The sequence below is a fragment of the Thrips palmi genome, unplaced genomic scaffold (genome assembly GCF_012932325.1).
Source record: "Thrips palmi isolate BJ-2018 unplaced genomic scaffold, TpBJ-2018v1 HiC_scaffold_18, whole genome shotgun sequence".
In the NCBI taxonomy this organism is placed as follows: Eukaryota; Metazoa; Arthropoda; class Insecta; order Thysanoptera; family Thripidae; genus Thrips; species Thrips palmi.
In genome coordinates this window covers 4,382,058-4,407,953 of record NW_023144627.1, presented here as the reverse complement: position 1 = coordinate 4,407,953, position 25,896 = coordinate 4,382,058, and the positions used below count along the sequence as shown (strand labels likewise).

General features: G+C 46.1%; 1 protein-coding gene across 1 annotated transcript; it reads right to left on the bottom strand.

Annotated features, from left to right (window-relative positions):
• Positions 1 to 1,165: 1,165 nt before the first annotated feature.
• Positions 1,166 to 16,237, bottom strand: LOC117644992 (the record flags this gene model as incomplete). Its single annotated transcript, XM_034384862.1, has 11 exons — positions 16,092 to 16,237; positions 13,870 to 14,051; positions 9,566 to 9,862; positions 8,752 to 8,832; positions 8,437 to 8,513; positions 7,466 to 7,810; positions 6,222 to 6,359; positions 5,564 to 5,925; positions 3,776 to 4,028; positions 2,230 to 2,463; positions 1,166 to 1,792 (listed from the first exon to the last, which is right to left on the bottom strand). Coding segments are annotated over exons 4-11 (2,067 nt in total), but the record flags the coding sequence as incomplete, so codon positions are not given.
• Positions 16,238 to 25,896: the final 9,659 nt, after the last annotated feature.

Genomic DNA, 25,896 nt, shown 5'->3' with positions numbered 1-25,896 from the left:
GTACACCCGTCCTTCACGCAGATTCGTCTGTGTACGGTAGATTAACCGTAAGAGTTGTCCGAACTTGCATTCTGGACTTGCCGAAAGGAGCTGGTATCCTCTGAAGAGAGTCACGCGGCACGGCTTCCCCCGCCGCCAGGCAGCGCCCGTAGCGCAGTGGTACCGAGCTCGTCTCGTAACCAAAAAGTCCCGGTTCGAACCCGGGCCGAAGCGAACAAGTGAAAAGGGGAAAGGAGGTACCGTCACACGTTGGTGGTTCATATTGTTCTCTTGTTGATTTCTTTCTCTTTGATTTATAGATGGCACTTTTATTTAATATTGCAGAGAAGCAGTCTGAAAATGTTTTTCAGAAAAGTAGTCTGAATTTGGAATTCAGACAGAATGGTCTGAATAATTACTCTGAATTTTCAGACCACTAGTCTGTTTAAAAACTTCAGACTAAAATTATGAAATTTCAGTAATACTTTTTTTACAGTGTGTCATCAATTATTGACTATTTTGTAAGTCAATTGCGTATTAACTCTTTGTCAATAGCAAATTGACTGTATGTCAATATAACGAACCAAATTGAGCCAAATCCTACATAAATATTGAGGAAATAGTACTTTTTATTGCTGTGTAAAATACTCTTTAACAAAGGACAAAAAGTGAATAACAGTCTGAGAGTGCACGGAACAGACGCTCCGGACTTTGCAAGAGTTCAGAAGACCTGAGTGAGGCGGTCGTGACCAGTCCGAAGATCGTCACTCTCCCGCATGAAGCCGAGGAAGTTCTGCAACTCCCGCCGCAGGTAGGGGTGCTTCCTGTTGAGCTCGAAGTACGTCTGCATCCTGGCCGGCGTGGACTTCCACACCTCCGCGAAGGCCGGGTCCAGGCGGTCCCAGAGCCGCTGCGGCGCGGCGCGCCCCGCGGTGACGGCGCCGTCCTCGCCGCGCGCCCCGACGACGGAGTGGGGGGTGTTCTCCGTCTTCCTGGTCAGGAGGTACCCGACGAGCAGGCCGACCAGCAGCAGGGCACCGCCGTCGCGCTTGCGGCGGCTGAGCGCCTCGCCCTGGCCGTCGCCGCCGCGGCCCCCGCGGCCGGCCGCCCCCTCCGACACCTCCACGATGAAGTGCTGCAGCGCGTCGCCGCGGCCCGCCAGCGCCACGCCGCCGACCACGCCGCCAAGGCCGCCCGCGCCGCCGTCGCCACCGCCGCCGCTGCCCGCGCCGCCTTCCTCGCCGACGCCGCCCGCGCCGCCCTTGGCGCTGACGCGCACCTTGTTGCCGGCGAAGTCCATCCCCACGGCCAGGAGCACGCCGCCGGGGCCGCCGGGGTTCCCCGGCCTGCCGTCGTGGCCGCGCTCCCCGCTGCAGTTCGCCGCCGGCGCGCTGCCCAGCGGCTCGCCGTCCTCGCCGTCGAGGTTGATCGTCGGCGACCCCAGGGTCTCCCACCGCGGCGCCGCCACCACCAGCGGCACGCTCGGCAGCCTGACGGTGTCGTCGACGAACACGGTGTTGAGGGCGTACACCTCGAGCAGCTGCAGCGGACCCGCGCAGCTGTTCCTCGCCGCGGCCACGGCCTCGGACAGCAGCACCGTCTCACCCTCAACGACCGCGTGGCCGCCGCTGGGCAGGTCGCCGACGCAGCGCGTCTTGGGGCCACGGCTCGCCGTCGACACCACCGCCGCCACGTCGGACAGGTTCTGCCCCGTCGCGGCGAAGGCGGCCAGCGCCTCGGCCTCCGCGGCGAACTCCGGCAGCTCCACGAAGGACGAGGACGGGAACGGTGTGCTGGACGAACGGCGCTGCAGCTGGAAAACGAACAGGGCATCCGGGTCAGTTGCAGAAAGAAACAACAAAACCGTTAGCTGATAAGTCAAAGTCGCAAATTTGTACGGGAAGTTCGTGTGCGGGAAAAACGGTGCACTGCAGGAAATAACCACAACAAAAGTACACAAATTTCTGGCAAATTTTTTATCAGGTTTTTATTGTACTTTCAAAGTACAACAATTGTTGTACAAAGTACAATGGAAACGGCATGACGAGTGCTGGGCAGTCCCGGCCTCGTTGTGGTTTGTACAATTCCCGTTGTACTTTCTACAATCCCTGTTGTACTTTTATTGTACAGTTTTTGTTGTACATTTGTTGTACTAATCACACTTTTTCTTGCAGTGTGGTGTTTCGTACAAAATTTGTGCGAAAGCATTTAGGGTGTAACACATGAGGTGTAGGAAGGAGCGAGGCTCACCTGCACGGGGTACGAGTTGAACCGTTGGTACAGGGACAGCAGGAACGAGTGCCACTCCTTCTTCTCCTTCAGGTACTCGGTGACGGAGTCCATGGGCGCTGCCCAGGTGGTCGCCAGGACGGCGTGGTCCACCACGGGCTGCTCGCTCACCACCTGCAGCACGTCCAGGATCGCGCACTTGTCGGCCAGCTGGACGCTGGAGTCCTCGGGGACGGCCACCCGCAGGCAGAACTCCTGGAACACAGAGGGAGGCGCTCTTTAAATGGCGGGACAAAGTGGGCCGGAAGACCAGCGCCGGCGGCCAAAACTCCACACGCGTTTTGAGCTCCAGAGTCGCTAACTGGGACTCGAACCGAACGTGTGACCCCACCAATGGATCGCTCTCCGAGCGAGGAATCCATTGGTGGGGTCACACGTTCGGCACACGGGGTCACACGTTGGGTTCGAGTCCCATTTAGCGACTCTGGAGCTCAAAACCCGTCCGGAGTTTTAGACGCCTCCAACGGTCTTCTGGAACAGGGAGGGGAGCGTGGGAGAAGGAAACAGACGTGGAAACAGAGGCCGACAGCACTGATAAAAACTTTGTCACAACTCAGCAACACATTTATTGCTAATTTTTTTTGACAACAAGATTTGATGTGGAACAAATAGCTTGCCAAACCATAATCGTACTGGAACTAAAGGATAGTATAATTGTAATAACACATCAACAGTCCACCTTCAGAAACAAAGTCACTGGCTAACAACAAATGTTGTTAGTCAACAACAAGTATTCGAAGTAAAAAAAGATTTTGTGATGTCTTCAAAAGTATTCGTTGAGCACTTTTGTCGCTAAATTTTTTTTTCATGGTTCTACTTTTAAAAATAGTCATTTCCTTACGACTTAAAAGAACGAAATGTTCAAAATATACTTTAATTGAACAGATAAAAGCAAAAAATGTTGTTTCCACACAAGGTGTGTTGTTAATGGTGATAGCAAGAATTTTGTTCTTCAACGACAATTTGTCGCTTACTAGACTCAACACCATATGTTTCGCTTTGGTTCATGATGACATTCTATGTTTTGGAACGACTAAATTTTCACTCATCTCTTGATTTTACTTCAAACCTGTCTAATTGCTACACTTATAAATGTATACTTGCAAGAACACGCTCACAAATTTACTGGACACTCAATAAGTTCATGCTTACAACTGCATTCTTGGCATCGTAACTACACGCTACGCATATCGCATATGCGCTTGTAAGTGTGAACTTGGCAAAGCCTGAATTAGAAAGGGTGGACATGGCCTGAGAGTGTGTACTTCGTAGTTGTCGAGGGGTGCATTACTTAGCGTTCTGGTGTACACATGAGTACATGAGTACGGGTGAGTACACCTTAAAAAACTCGTAAATTTCACATTTTTAAACGTCTAAAGGAACTAGCGAATTTTGCTAAATTTAAGCTCGTGAGTACGTACACTCAGTGCGGGCTGATTTGTACACATGAGTACACCAGTGATTCACCCCTCGGTAGTTGTACTGTTGGCATGGAACCACCCCGTACCTTGACGTCGGTGCTGTTCTTGAGGTGCCGGGCGACGTCGGCGGCCTTCTTCTCCAGCTCGGCGTACCTCTCCTGCGAGGCGCGGATGTCGCTGGGGTCGTAGGCAGAGGCGGACTGGTTCTTGGCGGCCTGGCCCAGCACCCCCAGGGCGGCCACCACGTCCTCGTTGAGCTGCTGCACCCTCCGCAGCGCGAACACCTTGGTGCGGGCCGACACCGAGAAGCCGAAGTCGCCCTGCTGCACGTCGGCGTACCTGCGCACAGTGGGCCGGAAGACCGGCGGAGGCGGTCACAACCCCGAACGGATTTTGAGCTCCAGAGTCGCTAAATGGGACTCGAACCGAACGTGTGACCCCACCAATGGATTGCTCTCCGAACGATGAATCCATTGGTGGAGGTCACACGCTCGGTTCCAGTCCCATTTAAGGTTACTGTAAAGTGAAAAAATGTGAAATATCAGTTTCCAAAATAATTGTGGTATCATGTTTGTATTTAGGTTTCAGGTTGCTTACTATAAGATGAACTTAAACCCAAAGTTGAGGCACTCAACTCCCATTATTTTCTGAGTTATTGAAGTTTACGTAACAAATTTAGTCGTTTACTAAAAATTCTCCTTGCGATGAACCAAAAGTTGTCGAGACTTGATTTTTGTTTTACAAGTTCTTTATTGATTTGCCTATCTCGTAGCAAAGCCGGATTTCCAAAATTCCAACATGACATAGGAATTTTTCTCAAAAAACACATAAAAACACCAAAAAATACCAAAATTTACCAAATTGGAGTAAAAAAAATTCAAAACGCATTTTCCAAACAGAAATTACAGCTAATCTATGCATATATTGTCAAATCTGGCTTTGCTAGTCTGTTTGCATGTCCATTGGCCCGTAAAATAAAAAATCACACCTCCGTAAACTTTTTGGTTCATCGCAAGGAGAATTTTTAGTAAACGACTAAAATAACACTAAAACCCTCATAACTTTGGAACTAATGGGAGTTGGGAGTCCAGTCTGTGGGTGTAAAAGTTTTTCATAGTAAGCAACTAAATCACCAAAAACCAAAGCACTGCCACCTATACTTTGGAAGATAGTTTTTTCACCTTACAGTAACCTTAACGACTCTGGCGCTCCAAGCGCGTGGGCCAAAGACCGGTGGAGCACTGGTAAAACTAAAGCGTAGTATTACCCCCTGTTTTCAAGCGTAATCAGGTTACGCTTGAAATCAAGCGTAACAGGCCCAACCGCCAAGATTCCACCAATCTAAATGCATGGGGGAATTTCCAGAGTATGCTTCATTTCAAGCGTAACGTCTTCAAGCGTAACTTTATGCTTGACTCAAGCATAGAGTTACGCTTTGGTTTTACCAGTGAGGCGGCCAAACTTCTAGACGCGTCTTGAGCTCTACAGTCGCTAAATGGGACTCAACCGAACATGTGACTACCAATGGATTGCTCTCCGAGCGATGAATCTGTTGGTCTGTCTCCACCATTGGATCCTTCGGTCAGAGAAATCTATTGATCCCTCGTCGCTGTTACTCTCACTCACGGAGCGTCTCGTACACTGGTAACACTCAAGCGTACAATTACGCTCCGAGACTGTACGCCCTTCTTGAAGCGTACAACTACGCTTCAAGGCAATACTCCCATGCATTTAGATAGGAAGAAAGGAGCGCATGAACTCGTATACGCTTGAAAAAGGGCGTAATAGTACGCCTTAGTTTCACCAGTGTAAGGGTGCGAGAGAGACATCGACAAAGGCAGCGCTCGGAATGGGCCAGATCGTAGCGGACTCACCCGAGGCCCTGCACCAGCTCCAGCAGCTCGGCGCGGCCGTTCCGCATGATCTCAATGTCGCCCAGGGCGCCAACCTCGTCGGGGGCGTGGAACAGGCCGATGCGGCTGACACGTCCGTGGCGTCTGGTTTCCACTCCGCCGAGGAGGAGGATGTCCACGATCTTGACGGCGTTGCGGAGCTCTGTCCGCTCCTCCTGCTGCACGCTCGAGTCCTCGGCCATGGCGGCGAGGAAGGGGCGCACCTCGCGACTCAGGAACGCCTCCACTCCACTGCGCACGTCGCTGTCTGGCGCCTTGACGAGGTCGGAGGACACGCGGCCGTAGCCATCGTAGTTGTTTCTCTTCACCACGGGGGCTTCAACCTTGTGGGTCAGAAAACAGGTTGGTGCGTTCAGAATCCCGGACGCGTTCAGGGCTTGTGTCGGCAAAGTTATCGCACCTGACCCTGGGCCGGACTCCGGTACAAGTGCCGGACGCGTTTTGAGCTTCAGAGTCGCTAAATGGGACTCGAACCGAACGTGTGACCCCACCAATGGATTGCTCTCCGAACGAGGAATCCATTGGTGGGGTCACACAAGCTCCGTTCGAGTTCTGTTTAGCGACTCTGGAGCTCAAAAGGCGTCTTCAAGTTCGGCCACCTCCACCGGTCTGTACATACCTTGGTCACTACCAGCGCCAACGACTGCTGCAGCTTGGCCGGGTCCTTGAGCACGCGCGCGGCGTGGCGCAGCATCGTCAGGAAGTCGCTGCGGTCCTGGCCCTTGCGCACGGCGAAGTGCGGCGCCAGCAGCAGCACCTGCAACGCACTGTCACTCTGAAAACCTTACAAACTATTTTGGGCCAACTCAACGTAGAAAGCTCTGCGATGAAATATATTTGTAAGCTACAAACAAATTTGTTCGCGCCATACAAACTTTTTCTGCGAAGAAAACAATTCGCAGTCACATATGAATTTCTGGGCAACTTCAAATTCATTTCTTTGTAACTTGGGTGACGAACAAATTTGTTCACACCATACAAACTTATTTTACAAATAAAACAATTTGCAGTTAAGTATGAATTTCTTGGCAACTTCAAATATATTTCTTCGCAACTTGGGTAACGAACAAATTTGTTCGCACCTGACCAACTAATTTAACATATAAAACTATTCGCAGTCTCATATGAATTTCTGGGCAACTTCGCATAAATCTCTTTGCAACTTTGGTAACAAACAAATCTAAACGCACTTCGCAAACTTATTCTAAGAATAAAACAATTTGCAGTCACACATGAATTTCTTGGCAACTTCAAATAAATTTCCTCATCACTTGGGACTCAATTTTATTAGTAAAGTGGTTTTCATCATTTTGACAACCAAATGATATGGTACAAATGTATAACTATTTATCTTAAAATTTAAGTTCTTCTAAAGCGTGTTATCATCACGTTCTTATTAAAAAATGGGGGTCATTTGTTCTTTGCAATGTGAACACTCTCCTCAAAGCTCTTTCGAGTGAACAAAAAGGTGGAGTTTGGGGCTTCTCCCCCCCCCCCCCCCTTTTGAAAAGCACCTGGATAGCCACCTGATAGGCAGGTAAATAGTGCTACTTTGCTCCCCCCAAAGGCCTCCCTGGATCCACCACTAGACACTGCGGCAAAAAGTACTGAAAATTCTGTTCGTTTTTTTGACAAGATTCCCAGTAGCCCTCTTGGCAATAATCTCCGTAGGACCTTACAGTATTCTCCGTAGGACTATAAGACTGTAAGGTCCTATGGAGAAGCCTGTGCGTGCGGTCCTACGGAGAACAATGTAAGGTCATCCTTTGGAGAATATTGCTAAGAGGGCTCACAAGTTGTTAACAGAATTTTCCGTGGCTTTTTGACACAGCGGAAAAGAGACACCTCGCTCGTGGCTCCTACCTTGACGCGGCGCGCGTGCCGGGCGATGTCCTTCATGTAGTAGGTGGTGGTCACCTCGCTGCAGGGCCCGCGCGTGTCCTCGAAGCCAGGGCAGTCGAAGTAGTTGGTGGCGGTCTCGTTGTCGTGGAACAGCTCCGGCACCGACGTCACCGAGGCGATGCTGCCGCCGATGCCGTCGCCCTCGATGAAGAACTCGCCGTTCTCGCGCACGGCCTTCATGTCGCCGTCGTGGCGCGACAGGTGCTTGGCCAGCGCCGACTTGCCGGACCCCGAGTTGCCCAGGACCAGCACCACCTCCTCGGGCACGGCCAGCACCGTCGCGGGGGCGGCGTACTGGGACAGGCACTGCGAGAACAAATCAAGGCGCATCAAGTGTTTACGTGCACTGAGAAAACCTTACCAACTATTTTGGGCCTTACAAAGAAAAGCAGCAAAGTATTTTGAGCATACAAAGCTTGCAAAGAAACTACTTCGTAATTTACGAACTATTTCCTCGTATAAACAAAGTATATTAGTTTGTTATATGTATGCTCAAAATACTTTATGTACTATTTTCTCTAAACTGTGCACAATTTTGATCGTTTCAAAGATAAAATTGTCAATAGATCACGTAGAAGTTGGACAGTACGTTGCAAATGACAAAAAGTCAGTCAAAATACATTATGCAATTTACAAAATAGTGCATAGCTAAAGCGGAAATAGTACGTATTATGTTTGCACAATTTTTTTTTTTGGCAAGATATAAAATGTCAATATTACGAGACTGGGGGAGCACAAAAGCGCACAAGTTGCTGCAAAAAAGAAAACAGACCACATTTTCGTGCTTGTCAGCTACGAACGAGATTGTCGAGCATTTAGAAACTTATGCTCCATTTCGTACACAGCTCACTCAGCACCACAAAAATGTAAGTGGTAATTTCGTGTGTTTGGTCGACAGTGAGCTGCTGGTTACTTTGAACAACTTTACTTACGTCTTCGCCGTCACGAGAAACAACCTGCTCTCCATTTGAAGTCTGCGAGCGCGCGTGCCGCAGCAGCAGCGTCGCCACTGCAACCGAACATGTTTTTTTTTCAAACTTCGCACAGAATAAGTCGTTGTGAAATCCCATCAACCAATTTATCTATCCGGAAAAGATGTTCCAAAAAAAGAAAGTTGACTTCTGCCGGTATACCCAGGAAATCTGCGTTTCCCTGGAAATCTGTTTTTTTTTTTTTGGAAATCTACCGCGTTTCCCAAGAATGTTGACTTTATTTTTCCATCAGGGGCCCAGACGAGTAGTACTTACGGGCGACAAGTAGAACTTCTCGCAACGCCATCGGAAACTGCCTCAGCAGGCTTGCCTTGCGTAGCGCCGGTCCAAGCCAACCTTGGATAAGAGAAAGAGAACAATGTAACGACACTGGTGAAACTGAAGCCTAGTATTTCCCTACGTTTTTAAACGTAATCAGTTTACGCTAGAAATCAAGCGTAACGGACTGATGTGCTGAGATTCCTCCTATGCATGGGGGCATTTCCAATCGAAGATTCATTTCCAGCGTAACGTCTTCAAGCGTATTTTCATGCTTGTCTCAAGCCCAGAGTTGCGCTTTCTTTTCAGCAGTGAAGGATTACAACTTATAGGACTGTTGCTAAACGTTACGAATCATTGGAGCAACGAGAAACAATTTCAGATAATTTGTACGCCAAAATTCATAGACAATGTAGAGTTTTAACTTGCTTTTAAAAAAAAAAATTGAAATTGAGGCGAAATTCTTCTAAAACTAGTGAAGTTTGCAATTAAATTGAAGGAAATTTTACTGAAATACACTTATAAACATCCAATTTTCATGTTGAATTCGAAAATTTGTACACAACTTCAAAGTCATGTCTGCTTGCCGAGGAGGCAGCAGTGCGAGGGGCTCAACACTCGTGTAATACCCGGTATATATGACGCGTAATTGTAATACCATTTTTGGCCAAATGTGCCAAATTTTGGCATTTTAAAGCCGTAATACACATGTGATATCCCCGTAACACAGCGTAACACCGCGTAATACCGAGTACTCTGTACACGATCTCTTGGAGTGTTTAGCCCCTCGCAGCCGTGCCTGTGTACTTACGGGCAAAAATCGCCTCACTCCCTGCCTTCCTACTCTCTGGACGAACTGCACTGTGCGTTGCTGCTCTGCTCTCGCTCGGCTGAGGGTTGCCAGTGCCAGTGCGAGACGAGGCCGAGTAGAGGGCGGCCGAAGCACAAGCGCAGCCGCGCCGCCTGAGAGGCACCCGACTTCACCCGAAGCACTCGCCACGCCGTGACCCGAAGCCGCCCGAGGAGCGTCCGGGAAATTTCCCGCAAGGACACTATACTTGATTGGCTCACGGGCACGGGGAACCCCTTGCCCAGAAATCCCGCTCCACTGCAAGAAAAAAAGTGCATAGCACAACAAAAGTACAACAAAAACTGTACAATAAAAGTACAACAGGGATTGTAGAAAGTACAACGAGAATTGTACAAACCACAACGAGCCCTGGACGGACGGCACAGCACTCATCATGCCGGCTCCATTGTGCTTTGTACAACAATTGTTGTACTTGAAAAGTACACTAAATTCCTGATAAAAAAATTTACCAGAAATTTGTGTACTTTTGTTGTGGTTATTTCCTGCAGTGTCCCGGAGAAAGATTTTCACAGTGGTGAACCAGATTACTTACACCTTTTTACTGTGCATAAGCTATGCACGACTGTCCATGCTTTTCAAAATGCACGAAACTGTGCATTTTAAAACGCACGCACAGTTTCGTGCATGTCTTATGCAGTAATTTAGTGTGTTGACTAGTTTGAATCCATTGCGTTCGAGTCAAATTTAGACGTGTCCGGGAAGATCCAAAACCACGTGGCCTCTCTCACAATGCAAACGCTATGAGTTCAGAGTAGTCCATGGGTGCAATGTATTTGAACCCTACACTGTAAAAAAATTCCGTACTTTTGTACGGAAAATGTACGGAACGTCCGTACTTGTCCCATAAGAACTCATGTAATCGGGTATACGGAAAAAAGTACAGAAGTTCCGTAGTAGGACAGTCCAGGCAGTGGCGTGCGCAGAAAATTAGAAAAGGGGGGGGGATCAGGCCACGCTTTTTGCCTACTTACAGGGGGAAAGTGACGAAATTTGCCTACCTTTCAGGCGGCTGTCTAGTGGCCAAAGGGGGGGGGGTCATGACCCCTCTGACACCCCCCCCCCCCCCCCTTGCGCACGCCACTGAGTCCAGGCAAATTATTGACCAGACATGTTCCGTACTTTTTCTGTACAGTCGACTCCCGTTAGCTGGCACCCCTTGACCATTCGATAGTTGGCACGGAGTCATCCCCACCACCTCGGCCCGGGCAGTGCCCGGCCCAGCCCGGCCGAGGGTCTTGCAGGCCGGCGAGGGATTACCGGCGGCTTAATCCCCTCGCTTTCGTTAGTTGTCCAACGCGCCTCCCGGTTGCCCTGCCAGCTAACGGGAGTCGACTGTACTTTTCTCTGGAAGTGATTGCACGTACGTGCGCGATGTCTCACTGTGAAACAGGATACTAAGGATGAAATAAATGAATATGAATATGCATCGCACCTTACTTGTACGAACATATGTCCACATTTCGTTCGCTTTCTCAGTGCAGGCAAGCCTGGCGCGGCTGGAGCGAGAATGACTGCCGATAGCAAAGCTGACAGACAAAGAGTATAGAATAAACATACAAACTCGACTTTGGGTCAGGGATCCCTCTGTTTGTCAACGACAAAAGTGTCGAGAAGATAATGATGAAGTGCAGAGGAACCCAGCGCAGCCAGAAATACAGTGGCGCGGCGAGAACTGCGTCCAGATATGTACACCAAATTCGTCCGATCACTCCAGCGCACAGGTTAGCCGCGACAAGGCCCCAACTATTTCGAGCGTGCACTAGATTACGGAGTTACAGGAATTTCACAAAGAATTACCCGTTAAATTTTTAAAAGAGTGCAAGCTAGCAGACACCTTATAGTGTTTGATATTCTTCTATTGTGTATGTTAAATTGGATGTGTAAAGGTATAATCTACTCAACACTGGGTCTAAAACGTGACAAATGGTAACATTTCGTCAAAGATCACGATGTTGTATCGGTCTGAACATCGGTTTTTTTTTAACTTCAGTGGGCTCATTTCGGAAGAAGAGTTATCCCCACCACATTCGCCGACATTGGCTCGGGACGGGCAAGCGACCCCAGGCCTGCGGGCCTGCCCGCACCCGTCCCGGGGCTGCCCGCTCCAGGTAGGGATGGATTACAGTGGAGGCCTAGCAGTGTGTTTCAAAAAATTACCCTAAAATTCAAATCGACTGACTGGGTTACGGTAATTTCCGTTTGTTCAAAAAATTGCCATAACTCGGTCACAAAAAAAGGAATTTTAAGATTCTTTTTGATACATTTCTGCTTGGTTTGAAACAGGTAAACGTTGTAATGACTGAGTATAAAATGATTGAACGAAAATTGCATCTTCAAACTTGAAGCGGCCCGGCGGATTTCGCCGTAGAACTCGAACAGAACGTAGGATCCCACCTATGGATTGCTCGTTCGAAGAGTAATTAATCTATTGGGGCCACACGTTCGGATCGAGTCCTATTAAGGGGAGGTTCTGGTGAAAATCTTGCCATTTTCGAAATGGATCCTACAGTCATAATTTGTTCGGGATATAAAATTTTTCATTGGGGAGACTAAAATTTGACTTTTGAAGGCACATGCCAGGCTGTTAACCCAGTCGAAGAGTCTTTTTGAGCCTATTTTGGCTGTATCTTAAAAAATCTCCTTGCGCATACTATTTTGTCGTAAAAGGTTGACCTTGACATTTTTCACTTCTTCGACTCATTTTCAAAAGATTCCGGCATGCATAGCTCAAAACTTCCATTATATTATTAATTATTAGCTTTTTAAGCTGAAAAGTCCCTAAAATTTGTCTATTTTGTACATTTTTGATCAATTTTAGTGAAATGCTTGGTTAGAAAGCTTGCGAATAAAAATTCAATTGACATTTTGAGATGCGCATGCCGGCATTTTTAAAAAATGAATCGAAGAAGTGAAAAATGTCTAAGCCAACCTTTTACGACAAAATAGTATGCGCAAGAAGATTTTTAAAGTTATAGCCTAAATGGGAGAAAAAGGCTCTGCGACTGGATTCAGGGCATAGAACGTGCCTCCCCAATGAAAAATTCTAATAAATACTTGATAAGACATTAAATTTTTAACAAATTTTCACAGTGGGACCTATTTAGGAGAAAATAGCATTTTCACCAGAACCTCCCCTTAAGTTTATTGTAAAGTGAAAAAGTGGCTATTTGAGATTTTTTTTAAGTACTTGTGTCTGATGTCTCAATTTCTGGATAAAATTTTCTTTCTTTTGCATCAACTCATACACTAAGACTAGGGCCCCAACTCCTATTGGTTTCTGAGTTATGGAGGTTTACATATACTTTTAGTCGCTTCTCCCAAATTCTCCTCACAACAAAGGATTAACTACCCAGTCTTCAGATTCTGGCAATTTCATCTATTTTTGAATAGGAAAAAGATAGCGTTGCCCTTTTTTGAATATCTGCCTTAGTTTTCCTGAAAAACCGAAAACAAGAGCAAAATAGGGCAAAATCTCTCAAATTTGAAGAAAAATTAAAATAGGCCTGGTAAAATAGCTTTAACAGCCTCTTCGAGACTGACAATTTCAAATCTGCCAACGCTATCTTTTTCCTATTCAAAAGTAGATATAATTGCCAAAATCTGAAGAGTGGGTAGGTATTCCTTTGTCGTTAGGAGAATTTTGGAAAAACGACTAAAAGTTTACGTAAACCTCCATATCTCAGAAACTAACAGGAGTTTGGGCACCCAACTTTGGGAACCAATTCATCTAATAGTGGTTTAATTTTGACCACAAAATGAGCTTCCTGTGACAATTTTTTCTAGGACACTCTAGTTTCACTTTGCAGTATGCTTAAGCGATTCTAAGCTCAAAACGCGAGGCGGTATGCACTCGCGTCACAGTCGGTTCACTCTATCTGTAATAGGACGCGTAATAATACGCGTAATAGCCACGTTATATCCCAAATTCTGAAATTTTTACCAATTTTGGGGTGTTTTGAGGAGGTTTTTTTAGCTAAATTCTGATTATTAGGAGGCGTAATATAGCGTAATAGTCGGGTCACAGGTTTATAGAGTGCATACCCCCTCGTCAAAACGCGTGTAGACTTTCGGCCGCCAGCGCTTACTGTGCGTTCCAGCCGCAGTGGAGGGAGGTCTCCCTCCGCCGCGATTCCAACCGACGCGGTGCTCCGCGCGAAGGCGCCGGAGGGAATTACCGATCTTCGACTTTCCCTTCCGAAATCGAAAGACTCGGGCGCCATCTCGTGGCGCCTAGGTGCACTTACCATTTGATTGCAGAAGTCGAAACGCCAGTCAGTCAGGGTGAGACCCAGCGGGCGAAGCAGCACGGAGTAGAGCAACCTCCGTGGAAGCAGGAAGAAAAGAAGACTGTGCGTCCCGTCGCAGTCGTCACAGTCACAGTCCTGCTTTGGATAGCCGGGGCCGAAGTACTCGAATTCCGCTCAGCCTGCACAGGAAGAGAAGAGAATCACTACTCAACTTGGACCACAGCTTGACGAGGTGAGCAATTCTAAAACATTCTTACCAGTAGGTTTTTTTTTTTCTCTCTTAGTTGCTTACTATTATATGAAGTGAAACCCTTTGCTAAGGCCCCTAACTTCTCTACGGGTTTGTAAGGTGTGAAAATGTTTGAAAACGTTGCGTGAGATATTATAATTGGCTGTGAGCGTGAGCACACACAAGTTTGAACATAGGCAAGTTATATTTCGGTAGCAACATTTGCGATTCTTAACGCCGTTGTGCCTACGTACGTAGAACTCAGTGACAATTAATATTTTTCTATACTTGATTCAGGAGTCTCACTTTGAGGTTGAAAGTTCCGGCTTGTCACGCAAACTTTCCTATGGTGAAGTTACCCTGCAGGAAATAACCACAACAAAAGTACACAAATTTCTGGCAAATTTTTTATTAGGTTTTTATTGTACTTTCAAAGTACAACAATTGTTAAGTACAATGGAACCGGCATGACGAGTGCTGGGCAGTGCAGGCCTCGTTGTGGTTTGTACAATTCTCGTTGTACTTTCTACAATCCCTGTTGTACTTTTATTGTACAGTTTCTGTTGTATATTTGTTGTACTATTCATACTTGTTCTTGCAGTGTAGTGCAACTTATTAATTTCTGAGTCTTGAGCATACATATAACAAACTAAAATACTTCGTTATACGAAGAAATAGTTCGTAAATTACGAAGTATTTTCTTTGTAAGCTTACGTATGCTCAAAAGACTTTGTTATACAAACTACTTTTCTTTGTGAGGCCCTAAATAGTTTGTAAGGTTTTCTCAGTGTAAAAAGTTGACTTTTCTAAGGGGAAATTTTTAACTGTGGCTAGAATTTCATTTTAAGGATTCAATGGTCGAGGCTTATTACTGTTTACTTTGACGTGAGGAGACTTATCAGAGGAACGACTGAAATATTACGTGAATCTCAGTGACTCATAATATTAGGCCTCCAGCTCTGGGAGTGGAAATCTCCTGCCCGTTGAAATTTCTTTTATCGTTGTTTTGAAGTGTAACTTCTTATTACGTTTTAAACTAGCATGACAATTGTTCAGTACTTACCCCAAAAGGGGCTTCCATCAAGTATGTGACGCAGGTTCGTGCATATTTTGACCACCACCGCCAATAGGGTACTTTCGTAGATCCCTGAACCGGAAGCACACAGACGCCATGTTGGCGGAAGTAGATCCAAACTTGACATGGGAAAGAGACGTTCGTCAAAGGTATCGGCCACACTTGAACATAAACAGTCGTTTGATACTTGTTTGCAGTGCATATGTGTTTCGCGAGCAATATTTGTACAGCTCGGCTATAGTTTTGGATCCGAAGAGAGGTTAGTTTCCGGCCAATTTGGCGTCTGCTGGTCTGCTTGCTTCCGGTTCAGGATTCTACGAAAGTACCCTATCACTCGTCCTCCTGTGTACGTAACTTGGGGTTACGCAGGCTCACACCCTCACGTAAGGTTACGTTTACGGTTACGTTCAAAATTTCTCGTGAACGCTACATCAACCTTCATTTACTGACAAGGAAGAAACCGCGTTTGCGAGAAGCTTTGCTCAACGTATCACCATGCAAGGGGTTACGAGGATCTGGGCCTGCGTAACGCTGCGTTTCGCAACGCAAGGAGAAAAATTTTCTTGTCTAGATCCTAGTATCTATCTAAAGCGGAACTCCAGAGCGAAACGTTATAGGGCACTCTAATCAATCTTGAAACGGGAGAAGACGGACAAATGCGCATGCTCAGAAGCTATTTTTACGGCTTGCAGTACAAACCTAACGGGCTACTAAGTACAGTAGTACACACTTATGAACGCATGCTTGGCGCCGTACAGTAACTCCATGCTACGCATAGTTATTTGTAAGTGTGCACTTGCAAAGCATGGTACTAGACAGTTAGGTTTGCAGTGTGTACTTCTGTTTTCCTTTTTCCGTTCTTTGAAGTAGTACCCTCTTGACGGACTTAATTTTTTTTCGTGCACCTTTACGTACATCTGAAATGGCAGCGCGGGCCTGAACTAGGAACCTTCGTCCTGAGCCGTTAACATCAGGGATGCATTGTACGCAGAATATGTAATTACGCTGACTTCAGGGGCAAGACAAGGTCCTACGCAATAGACGAAGGAAATTTCGCCACGCACAAATTAATGCATGCCTGACCTCCACTTGGATTCCACAGTTTCCCCTCTAAACGTCTGTTCCCGATCGCGTGGTATTTTCCGCTTCCGGGAAGGCTCGCATCTCCGAGCAGCTGTGAGCCGAGCGGATTAGTTTCGGGCACGGAGATATGTGGAGAGTGATTCCGGAGAGGTTTAATCCCGACCCGAACTACGCGAAACAAACACGAATAAAGGGAAGAAAATTCGACGTGAAACTCAAATGCTTTTTTGTCGAAATTTTTACTACATAGTCGCATTGCGACGGGGAGCGTTTCGTGGGGAGGTCACGGTCATCCGGGACTCCTCCGGATTCTAGACGCATTCTGAGCTATTAAGTGGTCTACCAGCACTCGAACTGTACGTGTGACCCCACCAATGGATTCCTCGTTTAGAGAGCAATCCATTGGTGGGGTGACACGCTCGGTTCGGGTCCCGTTTAAGCGATTCTGGAGCTCAAAACGCGTTTGCAGTTTCGGCCGCCTCCACCGGTCTTCTGGCCCACTGTGCGGTGATTGCCGAGTTGGGATTAGTATCGAGATTACAGTGGACCCCTTCTCTTGGAGCGGACGCTCTCTTTCCGGCTCTGGGGCAAAACGGGGAGGCGCCTCCTTTCATTCTGAGAAAACGGAAGAGGCAGCTGTGCGTGCAGTACACTCTCAGCCTCGAACTGACATTTTTTTGAGTTTTACAGTAGTGTGATGTTTCTCTCTGGCGTGTAGAGTTTCGTTTCGTTGGGGAGACGTAATATGTACCATTTTCTCTTAAGCCTTGCACGATTTTGTTCATTGTGTAGTTTTTGATTTGTAACATGAAAAATTTACAATTGAATCTATGATACGACCAAAGCCACGTACGGCTGAAGAGAAAATAGTGCATTTTACGTTATTTTATGTCTGCTCAAAAATTTATCACTCACCGGTGACGACGAAATTGTCATGACTTTTCCGGAAGCGACGGTAACATTTTGACTGTGTAAAATTGACTTTCAAAACGTCACGATTTCTCTGAAATACGGTTGTTTTTTGTGCGTAACTTAGGACGGAAGTGGGCGTTGTTGCGTACGTACGTATTCGTGCGCTTCACGCGCTTGCTCAGTTCTGAGAGAAAATTATGCACCAAAGAAGGGCGTGTCAATTTAGTGCACTGATAAAACCACACGTACTTGGGCCTTACAAAGAATAGCAGTTTGTTAACAAAGTATTCTGAGCATACATAAGCTTTCGAAAGAAAATACTTCGTCAATTAAAAACTAATTCCTTTTTTTTGTATCTGCAAAGCAGGTGGTAAGTTTGCTTGCCACAAAATTGGCAAGCCAGGGGGTATTTCCGGGCCAAGCTTGCCAATTTTTGGCATTCCAAACGGCTTGCCAATTTTGTGGCAAGCAAACTTACCACCGGCTTTGCAGTGATGATGTATGCCCAAAATACTTCGTAAGGTTTTGGGCGTGTGGGTGAAATTTTCCATGTTGCTTGTCTTGTTGAACCAATTTCTCCTTTCTGTTTCGCCAGGGGCGTGCCATGAAGTACCACAACGTGCGTCGGCGGTCACGTCGCCTTCAAGCCGCGCGGCCGGCCAAGCTGGGCGCTGCAGACGCTGCCGTCGCCGCGGGGAGCGCCGTGGCGGTGGACGCGCTCCCGGACGAGCTGCTGCTGCTCGTCTTCAGCAAGGTGGCGGACGGCAGGACGCTGCTGGACGCGCTGCCGCTGGTGTGCAAGCGGTGGTGCCGCGTGGCGCGCGACCCGGGCGCCTGGGCGGGCGTGGAGCTGTCGGTGGCGGACGACGTGGCCGACGACGCCCGCGTGCTGCTGCACGCCCGCGCCGCCAAGTCCCTCGTGGTGCACGCGTGGCCGGCGCGCTTCCCGCGGCTCGTCGAGGAGACGGCGACGGCCACCAAGCGGTACGCGGCGGGCGGCATGTACGGCCCGGAGGTGTGCGCCAAGGTGCGGTCCGCGCTGCGCCGCAGCCGCGCCGTGCTCACCGAGTCCGTCGTGATCCTGGAGGGCGGCTGGGGCATCGCCGGCGCGCCGCAGCCCGGGCCGGCCTCCGCCATCGCGGCCTTCTTGTCGCGGCAGCGCGACCTCCGCGAACTGCGGCTGTACCTCGGCTACGGCGAGGAGGCCGCCGTGCTGGCCGCAGTGGCCGCGCTGCGCCGCCTGCAGACGCTGCAGTTCACCACGGCGCCCAACATGCAGTACCGCGGCGCCCTGGCGGGAAAGCTGCCCGAGCTGCGGCGGCTGCAGCTCCACGCGCACTGCCCCCGCGACGGCCAGCAGCCCGACCTGCCCGCCGGTCTCATGGGCGACCTGGTGCGCGGCGCCAGGGCGCTCCGGGTGCTCGACGTGGACATGCCGACCGGAGCCGACCGCGCCGCGTGCGCCGCGCTGCGCGGCCTGCGGCACGTGGAGCTCAACGTGTACAAGGACGACCGCGGCCGCACCAAGCCGTTCGGGCACCCCGCCGTGCGCGCCCTGCGTGCCGCCTGCGCGCTGTGCGTGAAGATGCACTCCGCGGCGCTCCGCAGCGCCGTCTTCTCCCTGTGCCGCGGCGAGCACGGCCTCTACGGCGTGCAGTGGCAGCGCCAGCTCCGACGCGTGGTCGACGAGTTCTCCGCCAAGATGCCCCGCGTCGAGATGGAGCTGCTCGTCGACGGCCCCAACTGCGACGTCTGCGGCGAGTCCTGGGACTGCCCGGGACTCGAGTGGCCCCTGGACTGCGACCCCAACTGCGACTGTGCGTACGGCTACAGCGACAGCCTGAGCGAGGGCGAGACCGACGGCGAGGACAGCTGGGAGACGGACGAGTTGTTCAGCGATGGGGACTTGACACCATGACAGTCTACCAATAAATTTTAAACTATGATACAGTGGATTCGGCACAAGCATGATAGGGGTAGGTTGGGGAAGAAAAGTATGCAGGGTAAGAAAAGTACAACCCTTGTGGAGCTGATCTCTTGACTTTTAGCCATCCCTCGACCAGTGACTTCAACTTAACATGAAAATCGGAGTTTGAAAACACTGTTCAATAGGGTACTTTCGTAGATCCCTGAACCGGAAGCACACAGACGCCATGTTGTCGGAAGTAGATCCAAACTTGACATTGGAAAGAGGCGTTAGTCAAACGTATCGGCCACACTTGAACATAAATAGTCGTTTGATGCTTGCTTGCAGTGCATTTGTGTTTCGCGAGCAATATTTGTACAGCTCGGCTATAGTTTTAGATCCGAAGAGAGGTTAGTTTCCGACCAATGTGGCGTTTGCTGGTCTGCTTGCTTCCGGTTCAGGATCTACGAAAGTACCCTATAGACGTCATGGTTTAGAGCAGTAGGCCAGAAGAGGGGTGGACTTTTCTTACCCTGTACTTTTCTTCCCCAACCTACTTCGGAGGTTCCTTCGCTCTCTTCTGTATTCTCAGTGTACGAAGTGATCACAGACACGCAGCGTTTAAATATTAAAAATGGACCTTATATACACGCTGCGTGTATAAAATATATAAAGTCAACGCGCTGCGTGTATATAATATTGGTCGTCAGTAGTGTAAGATAGAAAGACCTTCGTATTATGGTTGTGCTATTTTCTTCGTATCATGGGAAATTTCTTCGGAAATTATTTGGAGCACTAAAAACAGTCTACGAAAATTTTGCCTCGTAACTAAGAAGGAAATCTAATTTTCTTCTTTTTTTAAGTGAGGGTGATTTGCTGGTGCCTGGGGGACCTCGCGGGCGAGGTAAGTCAGGAATGACGTGCAAGTCTGTTTCGCCCTTTAAGACGTAATTTTTATGCTTTCGTTTTACCAGTGTAGGGCATGGTTTTAATGCCTTTGATATACCACTGAATCTACACACAAAATCTATGTGTGTACTCAGTACACACTTTAAGGTGCGTGCTTACAAGCATGCACTTCGAGGTGTGTACTTGCCTAAGCACGCACCTAGAAGTGTGTACTTGAATGAGTACACACTTTAAAGTGTGTACTTGAATGAGTACACACTTTAAAGTGTGTACTCGGTGAGTACACACATAGAAGTGCATGCATTTCGATGCATTTTCCCTATGCCGCGCATGCACCTCGCAAGTGTGTACTCATTCAAGTACACACTTCTAGGTGCGTGCTTAGGCAAGTACACACCTCGAAGTGCATGCTTGTAAGCACGCACCTAGAAGTGTGTACTGAGTACACACATAGATTTTGTGTGTAATCTTTGTCATTTCGATGGCACCTCAGGCTCAGCTCAGCTGAACTGAGACGATTTAAGAACCGAACAGTGGGTTTATGTGGGGAAGTTCACCTGATAGTATGAACTATGGTATACTTTGCGTCGATATAATTTGGTGATTTAGTCTTCTGTGTTGACAAACTGTATTCTCCTTCGTGAAACTATCATGTGGGTCAAAACTTGAATTAGTTTACTTCGATGATTTTAGTTTCATAGCATGTGTATTCCAATTTATTTTTAATATATTTATTTAAGTGTGAAGGTATTATTTAAGGGTTCATGTGTAGCTTGTATTTAGTCATGAAATATAAAGGCAGACGTACAAGCAGTAATGTGTTTTGAACCGAACCTTAACTACATACAATGTTATTGTGGGAATGACATTTCCTGTTTCGTCACAAACAATGCTAAGGACTTGAAGGGGGCACCGCCTGGTGAAAAACAAGGCCAAAATTGCCAAAAATAGTATTTTCAAAGCTCTTAGCAAAAAATTATACACAGATGGTTTCAGATTCAGGGGGTTCAACCTTTAAGCTATGTAGATACTAGTTTCTTTATCATTTGGACAGAAATGACATAAAGATCAGTTGACGTTGGTTTACACGCTCAACTTCACTGCTTTACTCAGTCGACAAAACATTTTGTCGTAGAAAGACTTTATGCACTTCTGGTTGACACATACATGAGTCGAGACTAGTCGACAAATTTCAGTGAAAATTTCTCACTTTGAGCCCTACTTTTGTCGACAAGCACAAAAAAGTTTGGGAAAAAAAGCCAAAAACTTCACATATTGAAATTAAAACATTTTAACTTGGAACAAGATTTGAATTTGAAAATTTCCTCACTTATCTGTTCAATACATCTACCTTACGGATAGCCCAAAATTTTGATCAAGTCTTTCCGTCTTAATGAAAGATGCAGGAACATTTTTTCCTAGCGCTCAAGAAAACACCAAACCTTCTCTAAGGAGTCTCTCTCTCTCTCTCTTTCCCTCTCTCTCTCTCTCAATAATGTGTCTGGGTTTCAGAGCCTCGTCGAGTAAGTGGCGTCGCTATCACTATCTTATTTTATGGCAATCAACTCGCGTTGATTGATGGCTGGCCAAGCAGGCGCGGATACACGGGGGGGGGGGGGGGGGGGGGGGGGCAAAGGGTGTTTTGCCCCCCCCCCCCCCCCCCCCGAAGCTAAGGCATGCTGAAAAAAAATCGCGCATTTTGCCCTGTCATTGACTAGTGGAACTGGTAGAACTGCAAAATTTTCTCAGCTCGCTTCGCTCGCAAACAATTTACTTTTACCAACCTAAATATCTTTAAGAACCGCAAATTTTCTCAGCTCGCAAACAAACGCTGACCACCCTGGAAAGTCGTAAGAACCGCAAATGTTTTTAGTGCTTACTTCGCTTGCAAACAAATTACGCGTTTACCACTCTAAAAAGTCTTAAGAAGCGCAAATTTTCTGAGCTCGCTTCGCTCGCAAACAAATAACGTTTGCCACCCTATAAAGCCCTAAGAACCGCAAATTTTCTGAAGCTCGCTTCGCTCGCACACGTTTAGCACCAAAAGATCCTTAAGACCGCAAATTTTCTGAGCTAGCTTCGCTCGCAAACAATTTACATTTACCACTCCTTTAATACATTCAATCGTGTTAAAAATTGATTTAAAAAAAGCACCTGCAGAACCTTCTGATAGGAACACTGTTAAAAAAATTCTTAAATTTAATACATAATGACATCTTAATTTTAATAACAAAAATTTTTGCCTCGTAACTAAGAAAAAAATAAAATTTTCTTCTTTTTTTAAGTGAGGGTGATTTGCTGGTGCCTGGGGGACCTCGCGGGCGAGGTAAGTCAGGAATGACGCGCAAGTCTGTTTCGCCCTTCAAGACGAAATTTTTTATGCTTTCGTTTTACCAGTGTAGGGCATAGTTTTAATGCCTTTGTTATACCAGTGAATATTTATTTATTACTTTATTTGGTCATAATTCATTGTAATACAATCTAGACCAGGTCAAACCAGAAATAGGAAGATAGAAAAGACACTAACAACAGACAGTGACAAGAGTTCAGAAAGCAGCTAGAGAAACAATAAACCAAAAACAAATCACATCAATTCCCTTCATTAGCACAGCTCCAAAACTCGTTCATACAATAGAATTCTTTATTTATAAGCCATTTCTTCAGTTCTTTATTAAATTTAATCCCCTCATGACCTTTAAATTCTTGTGGCAAGCTATTAAAAACTTTTGACATGTATACAAGAGGCGATTTAAAATTTCCCTTCTCTCTTCTTAAGTCATTTTCCCTTCTTTTACAATAGGCCTTCTTTACTGAATTTTGCTGTTTCTTTGCCATCACTGCCATTCTATAGATGTATAGACCAGTGAGCGTTAAGAATTTCAACTCCCTAAAGACTCCTCTACACGTTTTTCTCTCATAACTATGATATTTAATCAATCTAACAGCAGTTTTTTGCATAGCAAATATTTTCTTTACATTTTCTTTGCTTAGATCTTCGTTACCCCATAGTTCAATCCCGTTTGCTACGTAGCTGAAAAAATGTGAGAAGTAGACTTTACGTATATATCTAATATCCAAACACTGAGTTACCTGCGACAAAGCGAAAATTCCTTTGTTCAATTTCTTCACCAACTGCTCTATATGCGCATTCCATTTCAGATTGTCTTGAACTACCATTCCCAGAAAATCTATACTTTGCACTCTATTCAAACTAATATTACCAATGTTTAAATCCACATTTTCCTTGTGTTGGAATACCATATAGGCAGTCTTTCCCCAGTTCAAATAAAGATTTAGGGAAGCAAAATATTCATTAAGTTGCTGTAGTATTAACTCTGCTCTATGAACAATTTCTTCTATTGATTCTCCCTCAATTATTAAATTAGTATCATCAACATATACTACAGCTTTTCCCTTCATTCTTTCTACAATTTTTTGGATAGCATTCGTATAAATTATAAAAAGATATGGCCCAAAGACAGATCCTTGAGGGACTGAGAATTTAAGTTTTTTCAATTTAGATCTACCTTCTTTTAACATGCCTTCCTCTATTCTGCTCACCTCGACACATTGCCATCTATCCTTTAAATAGCTCTCAATTATATTTCCTATTTTACCCCTCAGGCCATATCTTTCTATAATTTTTAACAGGACATTATGGTCTACACAGTCAAAAGCTTTACTTAAATCTAGAAAAATTGCCATTACCTTTTTATTTTTACTATTTACCACTGTATCCGCTAGATTTACGATTGCATCTGTTGTAGACTTTTGTTTCTGGTATCCAAATTGTGCTTTAGCGATTACTTTATTTACATTCAGAAAATCAATCACCAGATCTAGAATTACCTTCTCAATGATTTTTGAGAAACAAGAGATCAATGCAACTGGTCTAAAATTTTCTGGTTTGGATTTGTCTCCCTTCTTGTAGAGAGGTTTCACTTTGGAAATTTTGAAAACACTTGGGAACGTCTCTTCACTAATTATTTTATTAATAATGTATGTTAGTGGTTTAACTAACTCTTGCATTCCTATCTTAATGATCTGGTTTGAAATTTCATCTAGACCTGCTGATCTCTTGTTCTTCAATTTACAAATAGTCTTTCTTACAGTTTCCTCCTCCACCTGTCTCACATACATTGTTTTATTTACCCTTTCAATATATTCCTCTTTAAATTCACTCTTTTGTATATTTGAACTAATATATAATCTTTGTCATTTCGATGGCACCTCAGGCTCAGCTCAGCTGAACTGAGATGATTTAAGAACCGAACAGTGGGTTTCTGTGGGGAAGTTCACCTGACAGTATGAACTATGGTATACTTTGCGTCGATAAAATTTGGTGTTTTAGTCTTCTGTGTTCACAAACTGTATTCTCCTTCGTGAATCTATCATGTGGGTCAAAACTTGAATTAATTTACTTCGATGATTTTAGTTTCATAGCATGTGTGTTCCAATTTATTTTTAATATATTTATTTAAGTGTCAAGGTATTATTTAAGGGTTCATGTGTAGCTTGTATTTAGTCATGAAATATAAAGGCAGACGTACAAGCAGTAATGTGTTTTGAACCGAACCTTAACTACATACAATGTTATTGTGGGAATGACATTTCCTGTTTCGTCACAAACAATGCCAAGGACTTGAAGGGGGCACCGCCTGTTGAAAAAAAAAAGGCCAAAATTGCCAAAAATAGTATTTTCAAAGCTCTTTGCAAAAAGTTATACACAGATGGTTTCAGATTCAGGGGGTTCAACCTTTAAGCTATGTAGATACTATTTTCTTTATCATTTGGACAGAAATGACAAAAAGATCAGTTGACGTTGGTTTACACGCTCAACTTCACTGCTTTACTCAATCGACAAAACATTTTGTCGTAGAAAGACTGTATGCACTTCTGGTTGACACATACATAAGTCGAGACTAGTCGACAAATTTCAGTGAAAATTTCTCACTTTGAGCCCTACTTTTGTCGACAAGCACAAAAAAGTTTGGGAAAAAAAAGCCAAAAACTTCACATATTGAAATTAAAACATTTTAACTTGGAACAAGATTTGAATTTGAAAATTTCCTCACTAAAATCTGTTCAATACATCTACCTTACGGATAGCCAAAATTTTAATCAAGTCTTTCCGTCTTAATGAAAGATGAAGGAACATTTTTTCCTAGCGCTCAAGAAAACACCAAACCTTTTCTAAGGAGTCTCTCTCTCTCTCTCTCTCTCCTCTTTCTCTCTCTCTCTCTCTCAATAATGTGTCTGGGTTTCAGAGCCTCGTCGAGTAAGTGGCGTCGCTATCACTATCTTATTTTATGGCAATCAACTCGCGTTGATTGATGGCTGGCCAAGGCGCTATCTCATTGAAAAATAAACTTACTTTTTTCATTGTGCAGACCCGTTTGAGAATATGCGTTCGGCCACACTCGGCACATCGGTATCCGATGTTCGGCTTTCTCGGACCTCTCTGTCGCACAACGGCTCCCCGGCCGAGCCGCTCTGCACGGGTCCCATGGCGAGCTCCAGGGCCGGGCTCTGCTCTCCAGGGTTAAAGCGCGCTACTTCGTTGACATGAAGCCTTGTTCCTGGAGCACCGCACGCTTGCAAGCAATAACTTACTGTGGACGTGCTTTGTGGTTGACTTCCAGGTGAAGCCATGCACTCGCTTGAGATTCTAGTGCAATTCCCTAGTTTTTGTAATTTGTGCACCAGCATAGCCACAAGGATTTTGGCCAAGATCTGGACATGTATGTGTGTCAATGAACCCGTTTCAACCCTACAATTGGTTCATAAAAACAGCGGAGGACTTCGGACACACTTGTCTGACATCTCTGCAGAAAGTTAAAATCGTGTTAATATTGAAAGAGGTCTCATCTATGTATTAGGAAATGTATTTGGACAATGTAGAGCATCATC